The sequence below is a fragment of the Labeo rohita genome, chromosome 15, assembly GCF_022985175.1.
Source record: "Labeo rohita strain BAU-BD-2019 chromosome 15, IGBB_LRoh.1.0, whole genome shotgun sequence".
Taxonomy (NCBI): Eukaryota; Metazoa; Chordata; class Actinopteri; order Cypriniformes; family Cyprinidae; genus Labeo; species Labeo rohita.
This window is the reverse complement of record NC_066883.1, coordinates 20,753,545-20,772,437: the sequence shown is the minus strand read 5'-3', so window position 1 is coordinate 20,772,437 and position 18,893 is coordinate 20,753,545. Positions and strand designations below refer to the sequence as shown.

The window sequence follows — 18,893 nt, the reverse complement described above, 5'->3', positions numbered from 1 at the left end:
CAATCTAAATTGTCGAAAGGCTTTGCTACACTGATCTGTGCAGTGATATACTGACGACACAGGATCAGAAGTGAGCAAACACAAACCCAAAGGTAACACAAGCATTCACTAACAAAGCCTAAAACACTGCGCTTGTGCTTGTGATAGGACTGTGTCTGTCCTCTGTGGCTGATCATGAGGATTAGTTTCCTCATCATGAACTGCAAATGAACCGCAGAGCAGAATCAATGAGCCCTCCGCACAAAATTCCTCACTCCTCTCCTCCCCGTATCGATCCCGAGTGCAAGAAATATCGCCCTGGTTGCTGGAACAACACCGGGTAAACCGAAGGCATATTTCACACAAATCTGAGGTTCAACCCTGGCGTAAACATTTGTTCATCCCACCAAAACCAGCAGGAGCTCAGTGACAAATAACGGAATAAATAAGAAAAAAACAACAGTGTCTGATTAAAAAAATAAAGGACTCTAAATGAATAATGTGAACTTACAGTCTTTAATAGCCTGTGAGAGCAGCTCCAATCCACCACAGTAGTAAAGATTGATCTCATTGGGTCTGTCGAGCTTCTTCAGCAGCTCTGGTACTGCCAAGGCCTGCTCCGTTCCCTCCTGTAGCTCTTTCCAAGCTGTCTTTTCCTGAAGAGATGCCTTCTCTTCCAAATCCACTTGTCTCAGATAAGCTGCAAGGTAATGTTAGTGCTTCAAGAACATTTGTGTGGAAATATTCTATTAAAATGCAAAGAATGGGAAACCATAATGCTATTATTCCTCCTGGTAAATGAGCAACTAATGTTGTACAAACTGCTGGTGTAAGCATAAGGGAACGTGTGAGAGAGACTACAAGTGAATTCAGTTTATTCTGAGAGATGTTCGACTAAAAGGTACATATCCAGAGTGGATGCTAAAATGATAACTATGCTAATCCTGCTCTGGTGCTAAAGTATGGATCTAAAACATATTGACCTTGCCTTCCCTTGCGTCAGATCCTCACGGCATTTTTGGATCATACCTTTGACTATGGTTTCACGCTGTGGCTCTATCTCCAAAATTTTTCGATAGCAAATCCTGGACTGAAAGTGAAGCAGAAGCAGCGGGATAAAAGGAGAGAGGTCAGATAAGGTGAAAAATGTAAGTGTAATCCAGCTTTAGACTTGAAAGGGCAGAAGGACCTGCATTGAACGATACTTACCTGTTTGAAATCCTTGAGTGCTAGGTGAGATTTTCCCATGTGTACATACGCTTTAATACACTTCTCATTGCACTGTGAATGAAAGTTTTATATATTCATTAGCCACTTGAAAACAAAGTAATAAACTAGAATCAGTAATGTGATTTATTGTGTTCCAATCTATCTCAATCTGTCCCAAAAATTAAGGCTGAACCACTGATGCCACTATTTTAATGATGTTCCTACTACCTCTCTGGGCCTTAAAAGTGGCAGTTGCGTTGCTGTCTATGCAGGCTCAGAAAGTTCTTGGATTTCATCAAAAATATCTTAATTTGTGTTCTCAGGATGAACGAAGGTCTTACGGGTTTGGAACGACATTTTCATTTTTGGGTGAATTATCTCTTTATGAATTAGGCACTGGCATTTTAAACTAGATTTTTAAAAGATTTTTCATTTTCTTTATTCTAGACACACAGTTGAGGTCAAAAGTTTTCACACACCTTGCAGAATCTGAAAATGTTAATTATTTTACCAAAATAAGAGGGATCATACAAAATGCATGTTATTTTTTATTTAGTACTGACCTGAATAAGATATTTCACATAAAAGACATTTACATATAGTCCACAAGAGAAAATAATAGTTGAATTTTAAAAAATGACCTCATTCAAAAGTTTTCATACGCTTGATTCTTGATAAACTGCCCACAAATTCTTTGGTTTTTCAGCATTTTTGTGTATTTGAAACTTTTCCAACTCATATGCAACTATTATAGAAGGTTCAAACGCGGGGTGAAAACTTTTTGAATTTGAAGATCAGGGTAAATGTAACTTATTTTGTCTTCTGGATAAGACAAAATATCTTCTGCAGCTTCTGAAGGGCAGAACTAAATGAAAAAATATTATATTTAGGCAAAATATGAAAAATGTACACACCTTCATTCTGTTCAAAAGTTTTCACCCCCTGACTTTTAATGCATTGTGTTTCCTTCTGAAGCATCAGTGAGTGTTTGAACCTTCTGTAATAGTTGCATATGAGTCCCTCAGTTGTCCTCAGTGTGAAAAGATGGATCTCAAAATCATACAGTCATTGTTGAAAAGGGTTCAAATACACAAAAATGTGGAAAAACCAAAGAATTTATGGGACCTGAAGCTGTGGATCATTGAGATAACAACACAGTATTTGATTTGAACGGGGTCATTTTTTATAAATATAACTATTATTTTCTCTTGTGGACTATATGTAGACATCTTTTATGTGAAACATCTTCCATAAGGTGTATGTAAACTTGACCTCAACAGTATATAAATAACTCCTATTTAACTTTCTAAAAGTTTTCCAAAAGCAAAGGCTATTTGGCACAGCTCAGAAGGAACTTCAACCTAATTTCCTAATGCTGCGCAACTATCCAGTTCAATAGACGCTGCACTATGTAGCCTGCTGTTCTCACTATACAAGGTAGGATGGGAAACTTTCTGCTTGGGCTGACACTGAAAAATGAGAGGGCAGTTCTCTGACCTCTTTGCCAGTGTTTTACTCACCCTCAGAGCCCACTCACAGTCACTTATGGCCTCCTTATATCTCTTCAACTTGATAAAAGCCTACATAATACATGAATGTAAGAGACAATAAAATCACAAGAGGAGCAGTCTCACAGGAATAGCAGTTATGATACTGACTTATCAGATTATTGTACAAGAACTCATTTGGAAACGTGGAAGTACCTGTGCTCTGTTTGTGTAGAGAGCCTGCATGTCACGCAGCTGGTCCAAGCCCTCAGTATAAAACCTGACAGCCGTTTCATAGTCACCTTGAGTGAAAGCCTCATTCCCCTGTTCCCGTAACGCTGCGGGTGAAACGAGGACAAAGCAAATCTAGATGTTGCAAACTGACAATGCAAAACAGAAACTGCCCATGCTTCAGCGTACCCACCGTTGGCTTTTTCTTCCTTTATCTTTCTTCTCCGTCTTCTGTCCTCTGCATCTTTTTCTAATATCCTCAAGAAATTCTCTGACGAATCGAAGGGTACAACAAACCAATGCAAGATTTATAATAAAAAGACAAGAAGTGAAGATGAAGGTGAGCTAGTTTGTATTGATTTATAAATCATTTATAAGACTTCAAGGGCAGGCATTCAACTTTTATACTTGAAACCAAATTATTCAACAGAGACAGAGAAGTCTTGTCTACTGCCAACCAAAAACAGATACGAGACTTCAATAGACAAAATCTACCTGGATTTTGACTTGATTTATACTGGATTTTCTGAAAAGAAGAAAACAACTGTGTTACTGTAGTCTGACACATATATATGCGTTTTGAAATATTAGGTATTAATATAAAGCATCTAACAGTCACTTATAGTTGAAGTTAAAAGTTTACATACACCTTGCAGAATCTGCAAAATGTTAATTATGTTACCAAAATTAGAGGGATCATACAAAATGCATGATATTTTTTATTTAGTACTGACCTTAATAAGATATTTCACATTAAAGACATTTACATATAGTCCACAAGAAATGGATAGTGGAAATTATAAATATTACCCCATTCAAAAGTTTATATTCACTTGATTCTTAATACGTTGTTGTTTCCTGAATGATCCGCAGCTGTTTTTTTATTTTGTTTGTTTGTTTTTTTTGTTTAGTGATAGTTGTTCATGAGTCCCTTGTCCTGAACAGTTAAACTGCTCGCTGTTCTTCAGAAAAATCCTTCAGGTCCCACAGATTCTGTGGTTTCTCAGCATTTTTGTGTATTTGAACCCTTTCCAACAATGACTGTATGATTTTGAGATCCACCTTTTCACACTGAGGACAATTGAGGGACTCGTATGCAACTATTACAGAAGGTTCAAACACTCACTGATGCTCCAGAAAGAAACACAATGCATGAAGAGCTGGAAGTGAACATTTCTGAATTTGATAACCAGGGTAAAAGTAACTTTATTTTGTCTGCTGGGAAACATGTAAGTATCGTGTGTAGCTTTTGAAGGGCAGTATTAAAATAAAAAAAATCTATATAATATTTACGCAAAATAAGAAAAATTTACACATCTTCATTCTTTTCAAAAGTTTACACCCCCGGCTTTTAATGCAGCGTTTTTCCTTCTTAAGCATCAGTGAGTGTTTGAATCTTCTGTAATAGTTGCATATGAGTCCCTCAGTTGTCCTCAGGGTGAAAAGATAGATCTAAAACCATACAGTCATTGTTGGAAAGAGCTCAAATACACAAACACACTGAAAAAACAAAAAAATTGTGGGACCTGAAGGCACTTTTGAACAGGGTCATTTTTATAAATTCAACTATTATTTTCTCTTGTGGGCTATATGTAAACTACTTTAATGTGAAATATCTTATTCAGGTCAGTACTGAATAAAAATAACATGCATTTTGTATGATCCCTCTTATTTTGTTAAAATAATTAACATTTTAGATGTATGTAAACTTTTGACTTCAACTGTATATACTAAGAAAGTGTTTTTACTCATTCATTCATGTTATATTTTCAATACAGACTGTAAATACTGTACCATTGGTCTATTTTCAGATGAAGGATTTTTGTTTATGAGAGTCTTATTGATTTTGGTTTTACACGGTTCATTCTGCTCCAGGGATGAGATGAATTGATCTGCCTTCGCAACTGCTTTCTCTTGGCACGACACATCGCTGGAATTTAACTCTTTTACCAACTCATCTGCAATCAAAAATCAACAAATTCACGTTTTAAACTCCTAAATTATGTCTGTTAATTCCAGTACACTGAAAGAGTCCCATCCTGTCCAAACTGACGTGAGACGACGTCGCGGCGCTAACAAGAAACAAAGTTGTAAACAAACAGCACTTACTCATTTGGTCAACATTCCTCAGAAACCTTTCGAGATCATCGTTATCTTGCAAAGTCATGCTTGAAAACGAGTTCACAAAGCCCACAGAAAGAGCAGTTCAACCGAAGAGAAGTGAGGCAGTTTTGTTTACGGAAGTGTAACCATAGCAATAGCAGCCTCGTGTAAGAGGAATAACTTAATTTCCTGCTGGTAGATACTTGTAACTACATCATTCATTCGGTCAAAATTCTTTTTTTTTTTATTATTTTAAACTTATTTTATTAGGTTATATCTAGTGCTTTGTTTGTTTCTAAAAAAACATCGTCGTGCCCTTGTACAAGGACACAACCACACTCATTCTTTCAGAGCATAACTTTGAATTACTGTTGAAATGTATAAAACCAGAGCACTAGTTTATGTTTGAAGGTTTATGGGAAGATATTCATGAATATGAACAACGACTGAGATGTAATCCTAAAAGCAGACACATTTAAAGATATAAAAAATGTTTTATTGTTCCTTTCCATTTCCTGCTGTAACTCTAGATAAACATGCTTTATTGATCCCTACAGGGACATTCAGGCACAAAATAAAAGCTGTGTCAAATGTGAATAGCAGAAAACCACCACTAAAAATAAATAAAATGCAATCAAACAAGACAGCGCAAGACAAAATAATGAGTACAATGGCATATATGCTTATAAGTATTCAGTAAACAAGACTGTTAAACTTGCATTGTGAGACACCCATGAAGTGTAGATGGACTGTCTTGTACTCTTTTATAGTAAACAAACAAGACAGAGATAGTTTATATGTCACTGCTATAATATGTCATCATTATAATTCTGCCCTGAGCATTTTGCATTGTTAAATCTATTTTATACTCAAAGCTCATGCCATTATTTCGCTATGTATTCTGTAAACGCTTGTCTTTCTTTTTATTTTAGTCATAATCTAATATGAGTCTTAACTACTGAGTCATGACTCTAAAATTGGTCTGAGGTCTGTGTGAGATAGTCATGGATGCATAATTTGAGCAAAATTATATTATTTGAGCATAAATTTATAGTCAGTAAATCAAATGATAAATTTAAAGGTATAATTCACCCAAAAATTAAAATTATCCCATGACTTACTTACCCTCAAGCCATCCTAGGTGTATATGACTTTCTTTTTTCAGACAAAACCAATCAGAGGTATTTTAAAAAATCCTGGCTCTTTCAAACTTTATTAATAGCAGTGAATAGCTTTTAAGATTTTGAAGTCCAATAAAGTGCATCTATCCATCATGAAAAGTGCTCCACATGGCTCCGCGGGGTCAATAAAGGCCTTCTGAAGTGTAATTGGTGTGTTTGTGTAAGAAAAATATTCATATTTTAATCTTTATAAACCGTAGTCTCTAGTTTCCGCTAACTTCCTTTGCTGTAAACAAAACTTTTCAAAATCTCAACACCCATTCACTGCCATTATAAAACCTGGAAGAGCCAGGACATTTTTTGATATAACTCTGATTATATTAATCTCAAAGAACAAAGTCATATACACCTAGGATGGCTTAAGGGTGATCATGAGGTCATTTTCATTTTTGGGTGAAATATCCCTAATTTAGCTTATTCTGTTTAATTTTTTTTCTCTGTATGTCTATTTGTAATTTTATATGAATTACACTGTATTTGCATATTTCACTCCTACCTGTTTTAAGAAATTCCACCCTGACGTTGTGCATCTAAGCAAACTGTATGGTATTTTGTGTCATTTGGTAAAAGCTAGTCAGATTAGGTAGATACCAACATTAAAACTGGATTAAATAGAGGTCTGCTTTTTGTACCTGTGCAGTTCATGGAAATATTACCCATTTTAATGTTCTTTTGTACAGGAAAGAAGTTTTCTAGCTGTATTGGGTCACCACCGCAAGCAAAACTAGACACTCTAACCCCCTCCAAACTGTTACCGTCCAAGCCGATAAGGCCATCAGCTGCCTTGCAGCATATAACATGCCTTTGAAAGCTGGATTCATCACTGTCAGAAAGGCAGCGCTGTTCAAAGTTAAATTGCCAGCTCATGGAGGAGCAGCGTCTTGGCTGTCTGGGTCGTCGTTGAGTGACGGGTCAGTGTTGAGGTGGTTGATCTCCAGGCTCTTAGGAGACTCTTTCAGGAGACTCTCGACCTGGCGGAACACTGAAGCCTCTCTGTATTTGCGCAGACGTCCCAAAACCTCCTGTCCAGAGAATAGCACACATCCGAAATCTCACACTCCGACGAGTATTACTTCTGCCACATCAATCTGATCCTACAGCATCTGCTACATCCCTGTGAATTACTTGGCAACAGCTACTGAGAATGTGAGGGGTGAATATGGCGAAATAAATCAAACTTACATCCTCTGAGAAAATCCCAGGACTTGGCTTCTGCAATCTTTCCAGCAAAAGGCCATCGAGAGACTGCAAATCTTTAGTCCTCTCATCATCTGGACTAACAGTTTGTCCCAGTCTGGCATGGAACAGCTCACTTAGGCCCACCTGTAAAACCTGGAGAAGGGGACAGGACATGACGTCTATAAGAAAGACTCTATTAGCATGTTCATTTCTTGTTGTTCAGACTGGGGCAGTTACTAATAGCACCTTGAAAAAGGCTCTTTGGAAGGCGGGAGTGGAGTCGGTGCTCATCTGGCCGGTGGAAATGTGTGCAGCACAGTGCATGAGCAGCAGAGAGAGGCCACCCACCGACTGCAACCTCTGACTGCGAACAAACAGAGTCTTCTGTCCCTCCTGAAGACAGAGGAAGTGCTAAGTGCACAGGGGTTTGTATGACAGAGCATGTGTGCTTAACATGAATTAATTATCGCTCACCCGGTGACTGACAAATGAGGGCATTTAACCTTAGTGCAACAGAACTAGCCGTGAGACCAATTATATCACAGAGAAAGTGGGGCTAATTATCACTTTTCAAAGTTTGGTAAATTATTAATAACTCTTCATATGTTCTTTATATACAGTTGAAGTCAAAAGTTTACATACACCTTGTAGAATCTGCAAAATGTTAATTATTTTATCAAAATAAGAGGGATCATATAAAATGCATGTTATTTTTTTATTTAGTACTGACCTGAATAACATATTTCACATAAAAGATGTTCACATATAGTCCACAAGAGACAATAATAGTTGAGTTTATAAAAATTACCCCGTTCAAAAGTTTACATACATTGTTAATACTATGTTGTTACTTGAATGATCCAAAGCTGTGTTTTTTTCTTTAGTGATACTTGTTCATGACTCCCTCGTTTGTCCTGAATAGTTAAACTGCCCACTGTTCTTCAGAAAAAATCCTTTCCCGCAAATTCTTTGGTTTTTCAGCATTTTTGTGTATTTGAACCATTTCCAACAATGACTGTAGGATTTTGAGATCCATATTTTCACACTGAGGACAACTGAGGGACTCATATGCAACTTTTATAGAAGGTTCAAACACTCACTGATGCTTCAGAAGGAAAAACCATGCATTAAGAACTGGGGGTGAAAACTTTTGAACAGAATGAAGATGTGTTCATTTTTTTTTTATTTTGCCTAAATATCATATTTTTTTCATTTAGTGCTGCCCTTCTGAAGCTATAGAAGGTATTTACATGTTCCCCAGAAAACAAAATAAGTTAAATTTACCCTGATGTTCAAATTCCAAAAGTTTTCACCCCCGTCTTTTAATGCATTGTTTCTCCTTCTGAAGCATCAGTGAATGTTTAAATCTTCTGTAATTGTTCTGTAATTGAGTCCCTCAGTTGTCCTTAGTGTTAAAAGATGAATCTCAAAGGGTTCAAATACACAAAAATGCTGAAAAACCAAAGAATTTGTGGGACCTGAAGGATCTTTCTAAAAAAACAGCAGACAGTTTAACTGTTCAGGACAAACAAGGGACTCATGAACAACTAACTAAAAAACACAGCTGTGAATCATTCAGGTAACAACCATTTTAAGAATCAAGTGTAAGTAAGTTTTGAACAGGGTCATTTTTATAAATTCAACTATTATTTTCTCTTGTGGACTATATGTCAATATCTTTTATGTGAAATATCTTATTTAGGTCATTACTAAATAAAAAATAGCACGCATTTTGTATGATCCCTCTTATTTTGGTCAAATTTTTAAGGTGCATGTAAACTTTTGACTTCAACTGTAGCAAGTTTAATACATACATGGTTAACTGTAGAAATACCTGATAATAGAAAGAGTTGCGGAAAGCATTGTTATGGTAGTCGTTTAAAGGAAGAGTAGAAGCCAGTTGAAGGGTAACTGCTGGTATCTAGGATGAAGAAATCAAAGCTGTAAACAAATTTCAGGCTGAAAACTCAGTAGTTATCAGTAGTTAAATTTTTTTGTAGTTACTCCCAACACTGTGTATGAGAACATAAAAGCAAGTGAGAAAAGACAAACAGATCCAGACCATTTTATGTAAGTGAAGGTGCTGGAGCAGAAACTGTCCATGCTGGTAGAGCAGAAGCTGTCGTGGGTTGAGTGTTTCAGAGCTCACTTGAATCAGCTCTCCCTCACACTCCCACTGGGCATCCATGAAATCCACAAATGACCGGCCTGCACCTGTATGCATGTACCAACACACGCCATTTAATGTGTCAGACTCTGACCGCTCTGCATCTTTGCAAATTTTAACAAAATAAAGTTGTTAATTAATTACATTATCACATGAGTATTAAGTTATAACACAGCCTCTTAACCTTAAGAAACTGCTAAAAATAAAGATGAAGTTATATCCCCACACTGACATGTACGTGATGGTTCTCATGGCTTTAAGTCATCTGTTGCTACACTAATGACTTTGCAGTTCTGATGAGTTCAGATTGCACGTTTCAGTGGTGATAATTAGAGCCTGACCCGAGGGCTGGATCTTGTGAAGGCCTCTATCTCTGGCACTATCCCTGAGCTGCTGCTCCACTTCCTTCATCAGCTGGAAGAGGGGAGATAGCGCTACTAGTCTGGACCAGTCTTCCTCTGCAACACCATACAACAAATATAGAACACCAATAAAAAAACATTAAAATTTGTTTTTAAGCATTTTCTAAGCATTTACTAGACCTAGATCCTTGTCATGACACAGCCACTAAAGGAGTTTCTCCGCACGGATTTCACTAAATATTCACTGGCGTTTAGACTCCTTGGGGGGGAAAAACGATGATACAGCCATCGCCACCTGTAACCTCTTTCAGCAGCTGTGGTCATCATATCAGCATTTTATTTTCAGAGTTGTGTTGTAGCTCAACAAGTGCAACCATTTGACATCATCGAAATAATGGCACCCCCCATAGTCCAAAATAAGTATAAAATGATGTAGATTTTTTAAATAACATAAATCTTTCATGGGTTTTCTACTACATATTTCAGTCAGAGACATCAATTACATTATATTGAGCCATACATAATAACTGGGGTTCCCTTGAAGAATGTGAACGGTTCTTTCTGGCTCAAAGTTTGCCACCACAATGCCAAGTTACTAAAATGTGGTTCCTAACATGTTCTAAGTGCTTTTTTGTATGTTGCCCATACTCTAATACTAACACTCTGGACTGAACAAAAATGTGACACCTTAAAGGGTTAGTTCGCCAAAAACGAAAATTTCGGCTCCTGTCTCAGCAGCATCACACACATGCATCATGCTCTTGCATACGTGTCGAAGACTGACACGAAACAGAAGAAATTGTTGAATAATGTTCTTATTTTTGTTTTCTTTTCACACAAAAAGTATTCTCGCAGCTTCATAACATTCCGGTTGAACTATTGATGTCACATGGACTATTTTAACGATGTCCTTACTACCTTTCTGGGCTTTGAATGTGTTAGTCCCATTGCTGTCTATGCAGGGTCAGAAAGCTTTGATTTCATCAAAAATATCTTAATTTGTATTCATATGATGAATGGAGGTCTTACGGGTTTGGAACCACATGAGGGCGAGTTATTAATGACAGAATTTTCGTTTTTGGGTGAACTGTCCATTTAAGCCTGAATGTTTTAAAGAGGTAACAATGCACAGCTTCCCAATAAACAGCATAATTTGAGGTATAATTAATGTCTGTAGAAAATGGCAGCACTGCAGTACTCGAGTCCGGACATGACCGGATTCAGTCTCAAATTCACATCCAAGGAGCATTTGGACTCAACAAGTTATAAAAGATATGGTCTTGGAATCGAACTTGAGATGGACTTGAGTAAGTATGAGCAAGTACAGAAAACAAACTTATTATAGTACCTAATTATAATATATATACCCAAAGTATAGAAATTGTGATAACTGGCTTAGCTAACATGCTAAAAGCTCCAGTAACTACTTGAGTCATGTGCTAAAGCAATGTAACAAATCACATTTTTGCATCACTGATCTCCTGTAGTTCAAATGTGACATTCAAGGTTAAAAGAACTTGTGAGTCTTAAACACACACTGGTTCAACTCAAAGCTCTTCAGTACAACGCTCTGACCTGCTAGCTGTGGGACACTGATATGTGCGGACAGACCAGGTTCCTGGAGAGATCGGACATCTGAATGGAACAAGAGAGAACATCATGTCGTGATCTGAATTGAGGATCCTGGTAACATCTCTGACTTAAGACAGCCTTACCCTGGCTGTGGTTCAGCTGTGTTTTTTCCTGGCTTTTCTGAGCGTAAGATGGGTTTGACAGAGGAAGAGAGGGCACCGTGGCATTCTGTTCACTTGCAGACGGAGCCTTCATTTGATCTTTAAAGGACTGAGTTGAGACACCTGGCGCAGCAGGAGACACAAACACAGCGGTGAAATTCTACAGGCTGACAAGCAGCATCTCACTATTTATTCTGCGTGCATTAAAAAATACCTTTCACAACAGACACAGATTCAGTCCACGCTCTAGAAGCGCTGTCACAGCCAAACGCCTGCTTTCCTTTATGAGAAACGTTTTAACAGCTGAGACAAAAGCATGATAAACGTTTCTAAAATAAGGCATAGATGAGAATATTATACCAGAGCTCTGCTGCCGCTGTGTGCTGGTCGACTGGCCAAGTGCTTTGGTTTCCTCCAACAGCTGAATAAGTCGTTCCAGCCGAGGAAGGATTTTCTGCTGAGTCATGGCTATTACTTTTAGAGGGTTTCTCACACTCTTAGGCTGCAGCATGTCAAAATCCTTATACCAGAATGTGCCAGAAACCAAAGACTAGAGGAAACGAATCAATTCAGTAGACTGTCAGTTGAAATAAAGTCTGCTAAAGTGTTCCTAATTAGATACCAAACAGCTCTAAGGTAAACCAAGGACATCACTACAGCATTATCAGTCAGTGTCATGAGCGTATATTGCACGTCTGGCCTCCGGCACATGTTACCTGCGCGGTGTCAGCACGTAGCTGGCAGACCTGACGAGCACAGCGGAGAGACGAAAGCGCAGCATCCAGCTCTGCTTGTCTCTGCATTAATTGCTCCCACAGTTCCTGCTCCCTCAGTTCCCCATCCTGTGATAATCACAAGACACTGTGTTATTCATCCCAGACCACACTCCATCAAACTGGAAAATGGACAGTGCAAAGGCAGAATATTGGAGATCGCACCAATAGCCGCATGAAGGATATCAAGCTTCCAATGCATTGATTTGCTCATTCAGCTGTTTAACGATGTAGTAATGAGCTCAACAGACCGTTGTCAGCATTGTATGTTTCTGTCTGAGGGCGAGAGTGTGTTTTTATGTTTCATTGTGAAAACAAGCTGACCAGATGCTGCATTTCATGTTTCGACAGCTGATCCCGGTCCCTGCGCAGTCTCTCCATTGACACACTCGCTCGGCTCAGCACGGCCTTAAGCTCGGTGTGCCAGTAACACTGCTGCTCCCACTCCTCCTCGTCTCCTTAAAGGAAGAGTTCACACAGAGATGAAAACTTGGTCATTATTTATTCACTATCATGTAGTTCCAAACCCTAAAGTGGTTATGTGAAACTAAAATGAGGACAAAACATTTTTCTACACAATGACTGTTAATAGTCACATCTGTTAAGCCAACAAACTCTCAAGCTCTCTCTTGAATTAGATCGTAAAATAATTATGCTTTCTCATGAGATTGGGTTGGTTAAAGAGATAGTTCACCCAAAAATGAAATTTACTCACCAAATGATTTACTCGCCCTCAAGCCATCCCAGGTGTATATGACTTTCCTCTTTCAGATGAATACAATCAGAGTTATATTCAGAAATGTCCTGGTTCTTCCAAGCCTTCTTCCAAGCTTTGTAGAGCACTTTTTATGATGGATGAATAGACTTTACTGAACTTCAAAATCTCAACACCCATTCACTGCCATTATAAAGCTTAAAAAAGACCCAGGAGATTTTTTAATAACTCCAATTGTATTTATCTGAAAGAAGAAAGGCATATACACCTAGGATGGCTTGAGAGTGAGTAAATCATGGGGCAATTTTCATTTTTGGGTGAACTATCCCTTTAAGCTCCAAAAGTGGCACCAAAAAGTACTGCGAAATTGGTCCATGTGATAATCTTCTTTTTCAGTGAGCTGTTCACTCGAGAACTGCTGTGAATGGACCATTGACTCTTAAACTCAAGAACTGGATCTGTGAAGGAATCATTATTTTAAAACGATTCGTGATACTGATCTTGTTCACAAATCAGACTGAACAATTTGATCACAACTGATGAACAAATTAGTTGAGTCTGACTCAGTGGTTCAGAGCTTTGATTCTAGAGTTAACAGCTTACTGGAGGGGAAGATTACCAGTGAATAAAGATCTATAATTTGCAGGGGGATTTTTTGTCTTAATTTTTGCATTTGAGCAGCCACGGTTGCTACAAACTATTCTGTTGTATAGAAAAGAGCTGTGTAAAGATTCTTCAAGTTACTAAATTTGTTGTTCCACGTAAGTAAGACATGAAGGTGAGTAAATAAAAACAGACCTGTCACTGTTAAGCTAACTGTCTCTTTAACATAAACAGATAAGTTGTAAAATAAGGTGTCAAAAGTCTTTTATTTGTCTACATATTATACACTACTGTTTAAAAGTTTGTAAGATTTAGTTTTTGAAAGAAATTCATTCATTTAGCAAGGATACGTGAAATTGATCAAAAGTGACAGCAAAGACATTTATAATGTTAGAAAAGATTTCTATTTGAAACAAATGCTGTTCTTTTCAACTTTTTATTCAAGTATCCTGAAAAAATTTAGCACTGTTTTCACAAAAACATTAAGCAGCACAACCTTATTAATAAGAAACGTTTCTTGAGCACCAAATCAGCATATTAGAATGATTTCTAAAGGTTCATGTGACACTAAAGAATGGAGTAAAAAAAAAAAATTGCAATAATAATCACAATAATACAGCTGCAAGCGGCGATTACCAGGGTTCAAGCACTTTAGGTATTTAAGCACATAAGGAAAATGACTCATTATTTAGCAAGGCTGTAACCACCTAAATCAATTAAGTTATTAAGTATGTTAAATCCAGGTGATTTACATAGAAATATGATGTTTTTATAACATTTATAACTGTTATAGCGCCAGCTGTGGTCCGATCTCCCTGAAACTCCCTGAAACTGAAACGTTCAGCAGGTTTCATGAGGTTTTGAGTTTTCGTTTACGCTTTATAGGCTTTTGGGTATATTTCGACAGGCCCTTTTTCTAAAGGATCCCGTTATAGCTTCCCAAAGGGAAATTTCAACATGTTTTTAATAATTATTGACCTAGAGAGTCTAGAGAATTGGACTGTGGTGTTTTTTCCAGAAAAACCTAGGACTAGTTTGCAAAAGTAGGTTTTTCACATCTTCTCAATCATTTAAAAAAACGGTTTGATTGACAGCAGTGGTTCTAGAGGCAAAGTTGTTCAGAACGAGGAGGTCTATCATATGATACAAATATCGCTTGTATGTGCGGAAAACCGTGCAATGTGTAATCGCTTACGCCCTCAAAAAATGCAAGACGGCCCCCCCCAGTGGTCATTTTCCTTTCAAATTTCTCACAGATCTTCATCCGACAAAGGCGGCCATGTTTATTTAAGATATGCAAATGTCCCATAGACACTTGTGGCACTTGGACCAAGACCGTGCACAGCGATTTTCATGTTGATAGGACAAATAGTTGCCTAGTTATAACCAATTTTTTTTTTTTTTTCTCTTATAGCGCCGTCACGTAACCAATCTCTGCGATTTTTTTTCCTGTGACCTCAGCTTGAGCTCTTACGTAAGTGTGCAGAGTTTGGCGATGATATCTCATTCCATTCAGAGTTATAGGCATTTTACTAAAAGTGGCCCTGTCCCCTTCGAACATTTTGGCGTCCCTTTGCAACGGTGAATCAAAAGTTCAACTTTTTTTTGATAATTGTTGATATTCACTCTCCAGAGAATCTTTCTGCACTGGTTTGGTTCCGATCGGGCAAAAAACCTAGGACTAGCTACTCGCTTGAACCCCTAATTACTCATTTTACAGTTTTTTGTCAAGTAAATGCTGTGTTGTTGATAATAAGAGACTTAATTCTTTCTAAAACATTAAAAAATCTCACCGACCTCAAATGGTAGTGTACATGAGGATCATGAGCTCTATGTTTGAATTTTTAAAGCATAACCGTTTCCACTCTCAGTGGGAGTACGAGCATGAGGACCGACCTCCTGTGAGAGCGTGTAACACATGGGCTGGTATGAGCAGCGATAACTCTGAGTTCTGGAGAGCTTTTCGCTGGGCCTCACACTGAGCGCTTTCCTGAATCTCAGCGGCGGTCTCCCTGAGCTGCCTGTCTGTGTCCATCCAGTCTATCTGTTTCACACACACACACGAGAACATGCACAGAATCTCATTCAGGATGCAAGGATGGTGGAAATGCTTCCCATCACACTGACACTCACAAAAATAAAAATAGACATTTGGTCAGAAGTCTTGCATTTTAAATAGGCCACAGAGCGTAGTGTCATCTCTGTGGAGTCAACTCACACAGTCAGACTCGTGTATGGATGTGGAGAGATAGTGTTTAACGGCTCTGTCAAAATCTCCCACCATCTCCTCTTCCTTCAGTGTCTGCTCACGCCAGTAATTGCCCCGTACGCTGCTCTCTTTCTGGAGGGCTTCCACCTGAGGCGAACAAACACACATTTGCACACATATAAACACCCCCAAGCCAACTGAGCTTTTATGCGGCTGTGATTTAGTTCGCTCACCGTGACAGTGTCTGGGTTTTCTCCTAACGTCAGAATCTGGGACACAGTTATAGGAACCACAGTCCGCTTCCAAACATCCAGATTGGCCCCCACAACCGGAGACAGCACCCCGGTCACTGGGTCCACCGTCTGCGCTCCGAAACGTATGGGAACTAGCCCTGAGAGTCATAATGTACTCTAGGTTAACACCTAGAGATTAATGTAACAGGATTTAGACACCGCTAGTAACCTCTGTTACCTTTACCATCTGCATCCTCCATGGTTCCAGCCAGGGGCACCATGCATCCTGACACCCAGTCCAACTGAGCTCCCAGAACTGGGACATGCAAACTCGAGCCTCCAGGGTCAGGATACTCCAACCCAGGGAGTGCTGGCAAGGAGAGATCAATGCCAGGAAACTTGATTTCCCCTAAAGGAAGAGAAGAAAGCAAGGAGGCAAACTTTTTGTGCGCAAAGAAAACGACTTTATTCAACAATTTATTCTCTTCTGTGTCAATCTTTGATGCAAGTTTTTGTTCGTAACATTACAGTTGAACCACTGATGTCACATGGACTATTTTATCAATGTCATTCTACCTTTATGGGCCTTGATCGTGGTAGTTGCGTTTCTGTCGATGCAGGGTCAGAAAGCTCTCGGATTTCATCAAAAATCTTACTTTATGTTCCGAAGATGAACAAAGTTCTTACAGGTTTGAAACGACATGCGGGTGAGTAATTAATGACGGAATCTTCATTTTTGGGTAAACTAATCCTGTAATATCCCTACAGTTATTATAACAAAGCTGTTATTTGCTTTTAAACACTACTGTTATCATAAAAGAAAAATAAATCAAACTGACAAACATTCTGAATGCTCTAACACCTGAGCTCTGCTCCCCTTTGGCTACTGTTGTCAACTCGCTCAGACAAGCCTTACAGAACAACACATAAAAATGAACTGAAGATGTCTATGGGCAGCAAAGTTTTCAGTAAAATTTGCTTATAAAATGGTAAAAAATGATTTCATATTAGTATTACATTGACTGGAATGAATTGTGACACTGCAAAGTGTTTTGTTAGCCATTTTTCTTGAAAGAAATTGTTAAATTATGCAGTAGCTTGATTTAAAACTGCAGAGACTGCAAATCAGAATAGATGAAAATATTCAACAGTCAACAGAAAATAAAAGGCCTCATTTGAAAGTGATTACTTTGACTCAAGAGAACTTTTTAGTTACTATCAACATCACATTTTTTAACAATTTCCATAAAATGTAGCTCAACGCCATCCAAACTCATAGATTCTCCATATACATTAGGAAAGAAAAAGGTTGACAACAGTTGGCAATTTACATCCAAAAGTTTTTAAGGCAGCTTTTAAAGGAATAGCTCACCCAAAAATTTAAATTCTGTCATTAATTACTCACCCTTATGTCGTTCCAAACTCGTAAAACTAATTAAGATATTTTTGAAGAACTTTCTGACCCTGCATAAAGGCCCAGAAAGGTATTAAGGACAACGTTAAAATAGTCCATGTGACATCAGGGGTTCAACCGTAATGTAATGAAGCTAGGAGAATACTTTTTGTGCACAAAGAAAACAAAAAAAAAAACCCAGCTTTATTAAACAATTTCTGAATGTCACAAATTCAAGAGAGTACCACGACGCATGTGTGTGGTTAATTATATAAAAAGTATATAATTTGTCATTTTTTTAAGAAAATAACCGATCGTTTCGCTAGATAAGATCCTTCTTCAGCCCTTTGAAGCTGCATTTAAAGTGCATTTTGGAAGTTTAAACTCGCAGTCACTCGTGGGCACTATATGGAAAGAAATGCTGAAATGTTTTCCTCAAAAACATAATTTCTTTACGACTGAAGAAAGAAAGACATGAGCATCTTGGATGAGAAGGAGGTGAGCAAATTATATGTACATTTTTGTTCTGGAAGTGAACTTTTCCTTTAAAGAGCGCCAAAACGGGGTATATTGCTTGAATTTTCTGAGATCTGAGATGCTGGGAGGCACACTCTACTGTTCATTCATCAACTGAAAACAGCATAGACCAAAAAGCCTTTTAAGAATCGATACTGGTTCATAAAATGAGCATATATTAAAATTGAGAAATCAATTTTTTTGTAACCACCCCTAGCGTATTTTGTTGTTTTTAGTGTCACTGTGGGGGTGTGGTGATTTGTTCTCTTTAAAATAAATGCATAAGGCTATATCGTCCTGAAGGTTCATGATTAAAAATGAAAATTACTAACTTTCTGGGCCTTGAATGTGTCAGTGGTGTTGCTGTCTATGCAGGGTTAGAAAGCTCTTGGATTTCATAAAAAATATTAAAAATATCTTACATTAAACATTAAATTAAACATTAAAAATATCTTAATTTCTGTTTTGAAAATGAACAAAGGTCTTGTGGGTTTGGAACGACATAAGGGTAATTAATGACAGAATTTTAATTTTTGGGTGAAAATTGAAAATTGGGTCTCTTTAAAAGCTATAAAAGCTGCCTTTTAACAGATCGGATGTAGATTGCCAACTGTTGTCTACTATTCTCTTTTCTATTGTTTATGAAGAATCTATGAGTTTGGATAGTTTCAAACAAAATTTAATGAAAATTCTTAAAAAATAAGATGTCACTAAGATGTCACTGTAGTAACTAAAAATTCTCTTGAGTCACTTAGTAATCACTTTCAAATGAGGCCTTTTATTTTCTGTTGACTGTGTTGAATATTTTCATCTATTCTGA

General features: G+C 37.8%; 2 protein-coding genes across 5 annotated transcripts in view; both read right to left on the bottom strand.

The window, feature by feature from the left end:
• ttc12 (tetratricopeptide repeat domain 12) overlaps positions 1-5,165 on the bottom strand; it is a 29,048-nt gene extending 23,883 nt beyond the window's left edge. Inside the window, 9 exon segments of the mRNA XM_051128654.1 lie at positions 491-679; positions 1,009-1,069; positions 1,189-1,260; positions 2,709-2,768; positions 2,892-3,013; positions 3,100-3,177; positions 3,402-3,432; positions 4,701-4,864; positions 5,016-5,165. Coding sequence (XP_050984611.1) covers positions 491-679; positions 1,009-1,069; positions 1,189-1,260; positions 2,709-2,768; positions 2,892-3,013; positions 3,100-3,177; positions 3,402-3,432; positions 4,701-4,864; positions 5,016-5,073 — 835 coding nt within the window. The 5' untranslated portion in view covers positions 5,074-5,165.
• A 122-nt stretch (positions 5,166-5,287) lies between these two features.
• The window catches only part of si:dkey-103g5.4 (uncharacterized), a 32,072-nt gene continuing 18,466 nt past the window's right edge, over positions 5,288-18,893 (bottom strand). For 3 of the 4 annotated variants that reach the window (XM_051128650.1, XM_051128649.1, XM_051128651.1), the window contains 16 exons: positions 16,403-16,573; positions 16,165-16,322; positions 15,941-16,078; positions 15,619-15,766; positions 12,729-12,862; positions 12,348-12,473; positions 11,992-12,181; positions 11,846-11,911; positions 11,614-11,754; positions 11,474-11,533; positions 9,878-9,994; positions 9,432-9,583; positions 9,204-9,290; positions 7,616-7,762; positions 7,373-7,522; positions 5,288-7,212 (listed from right to left, as the gene is read on the bottom strand). In XM_051128650.1, coding sequence (XP_050984607.1) covers positions 7,054-7,212; positions 7,373-7,522; positions 7,616-7,762; positions 9,204-9,290; positions 9,432-9,583; positions 9,878-9,994; positions 11,474-11,533; positions 11,614-11,754; positions 11,846-11,911; positions 11,992-12,181; positions 12,348-12,473; positions 12,729-12,862; positions 15,619-15,766; positions 15,941-16,078; positions 16,165-16,322; positions 16,403-16,573 — 2,144 coding nt within the window. In that variant the 3' untranslated portion in view covers positions 5,288-7,053. Of the gene's footprint in view, positions 7,213-7,372; positions 7,523-7,615; positions 7,763-9,203; positions 9,291-9,431; positions 9,584-9,768; positions 9,995-11,473; positions 11,534-11,613; positions 11,755-11,845; positions 11,912-11,991; positions 12,182-12,347; positions 12,474-12,728; positions 12,863-15,618; positions 15,767-15,940; positions 16,079-16,164; positions 16,323-16,402; positions 16,574-18,893 lie in introns of those variants that run through there. The other variant, XM_051128652.1, reaches the window with a different exon arrangement.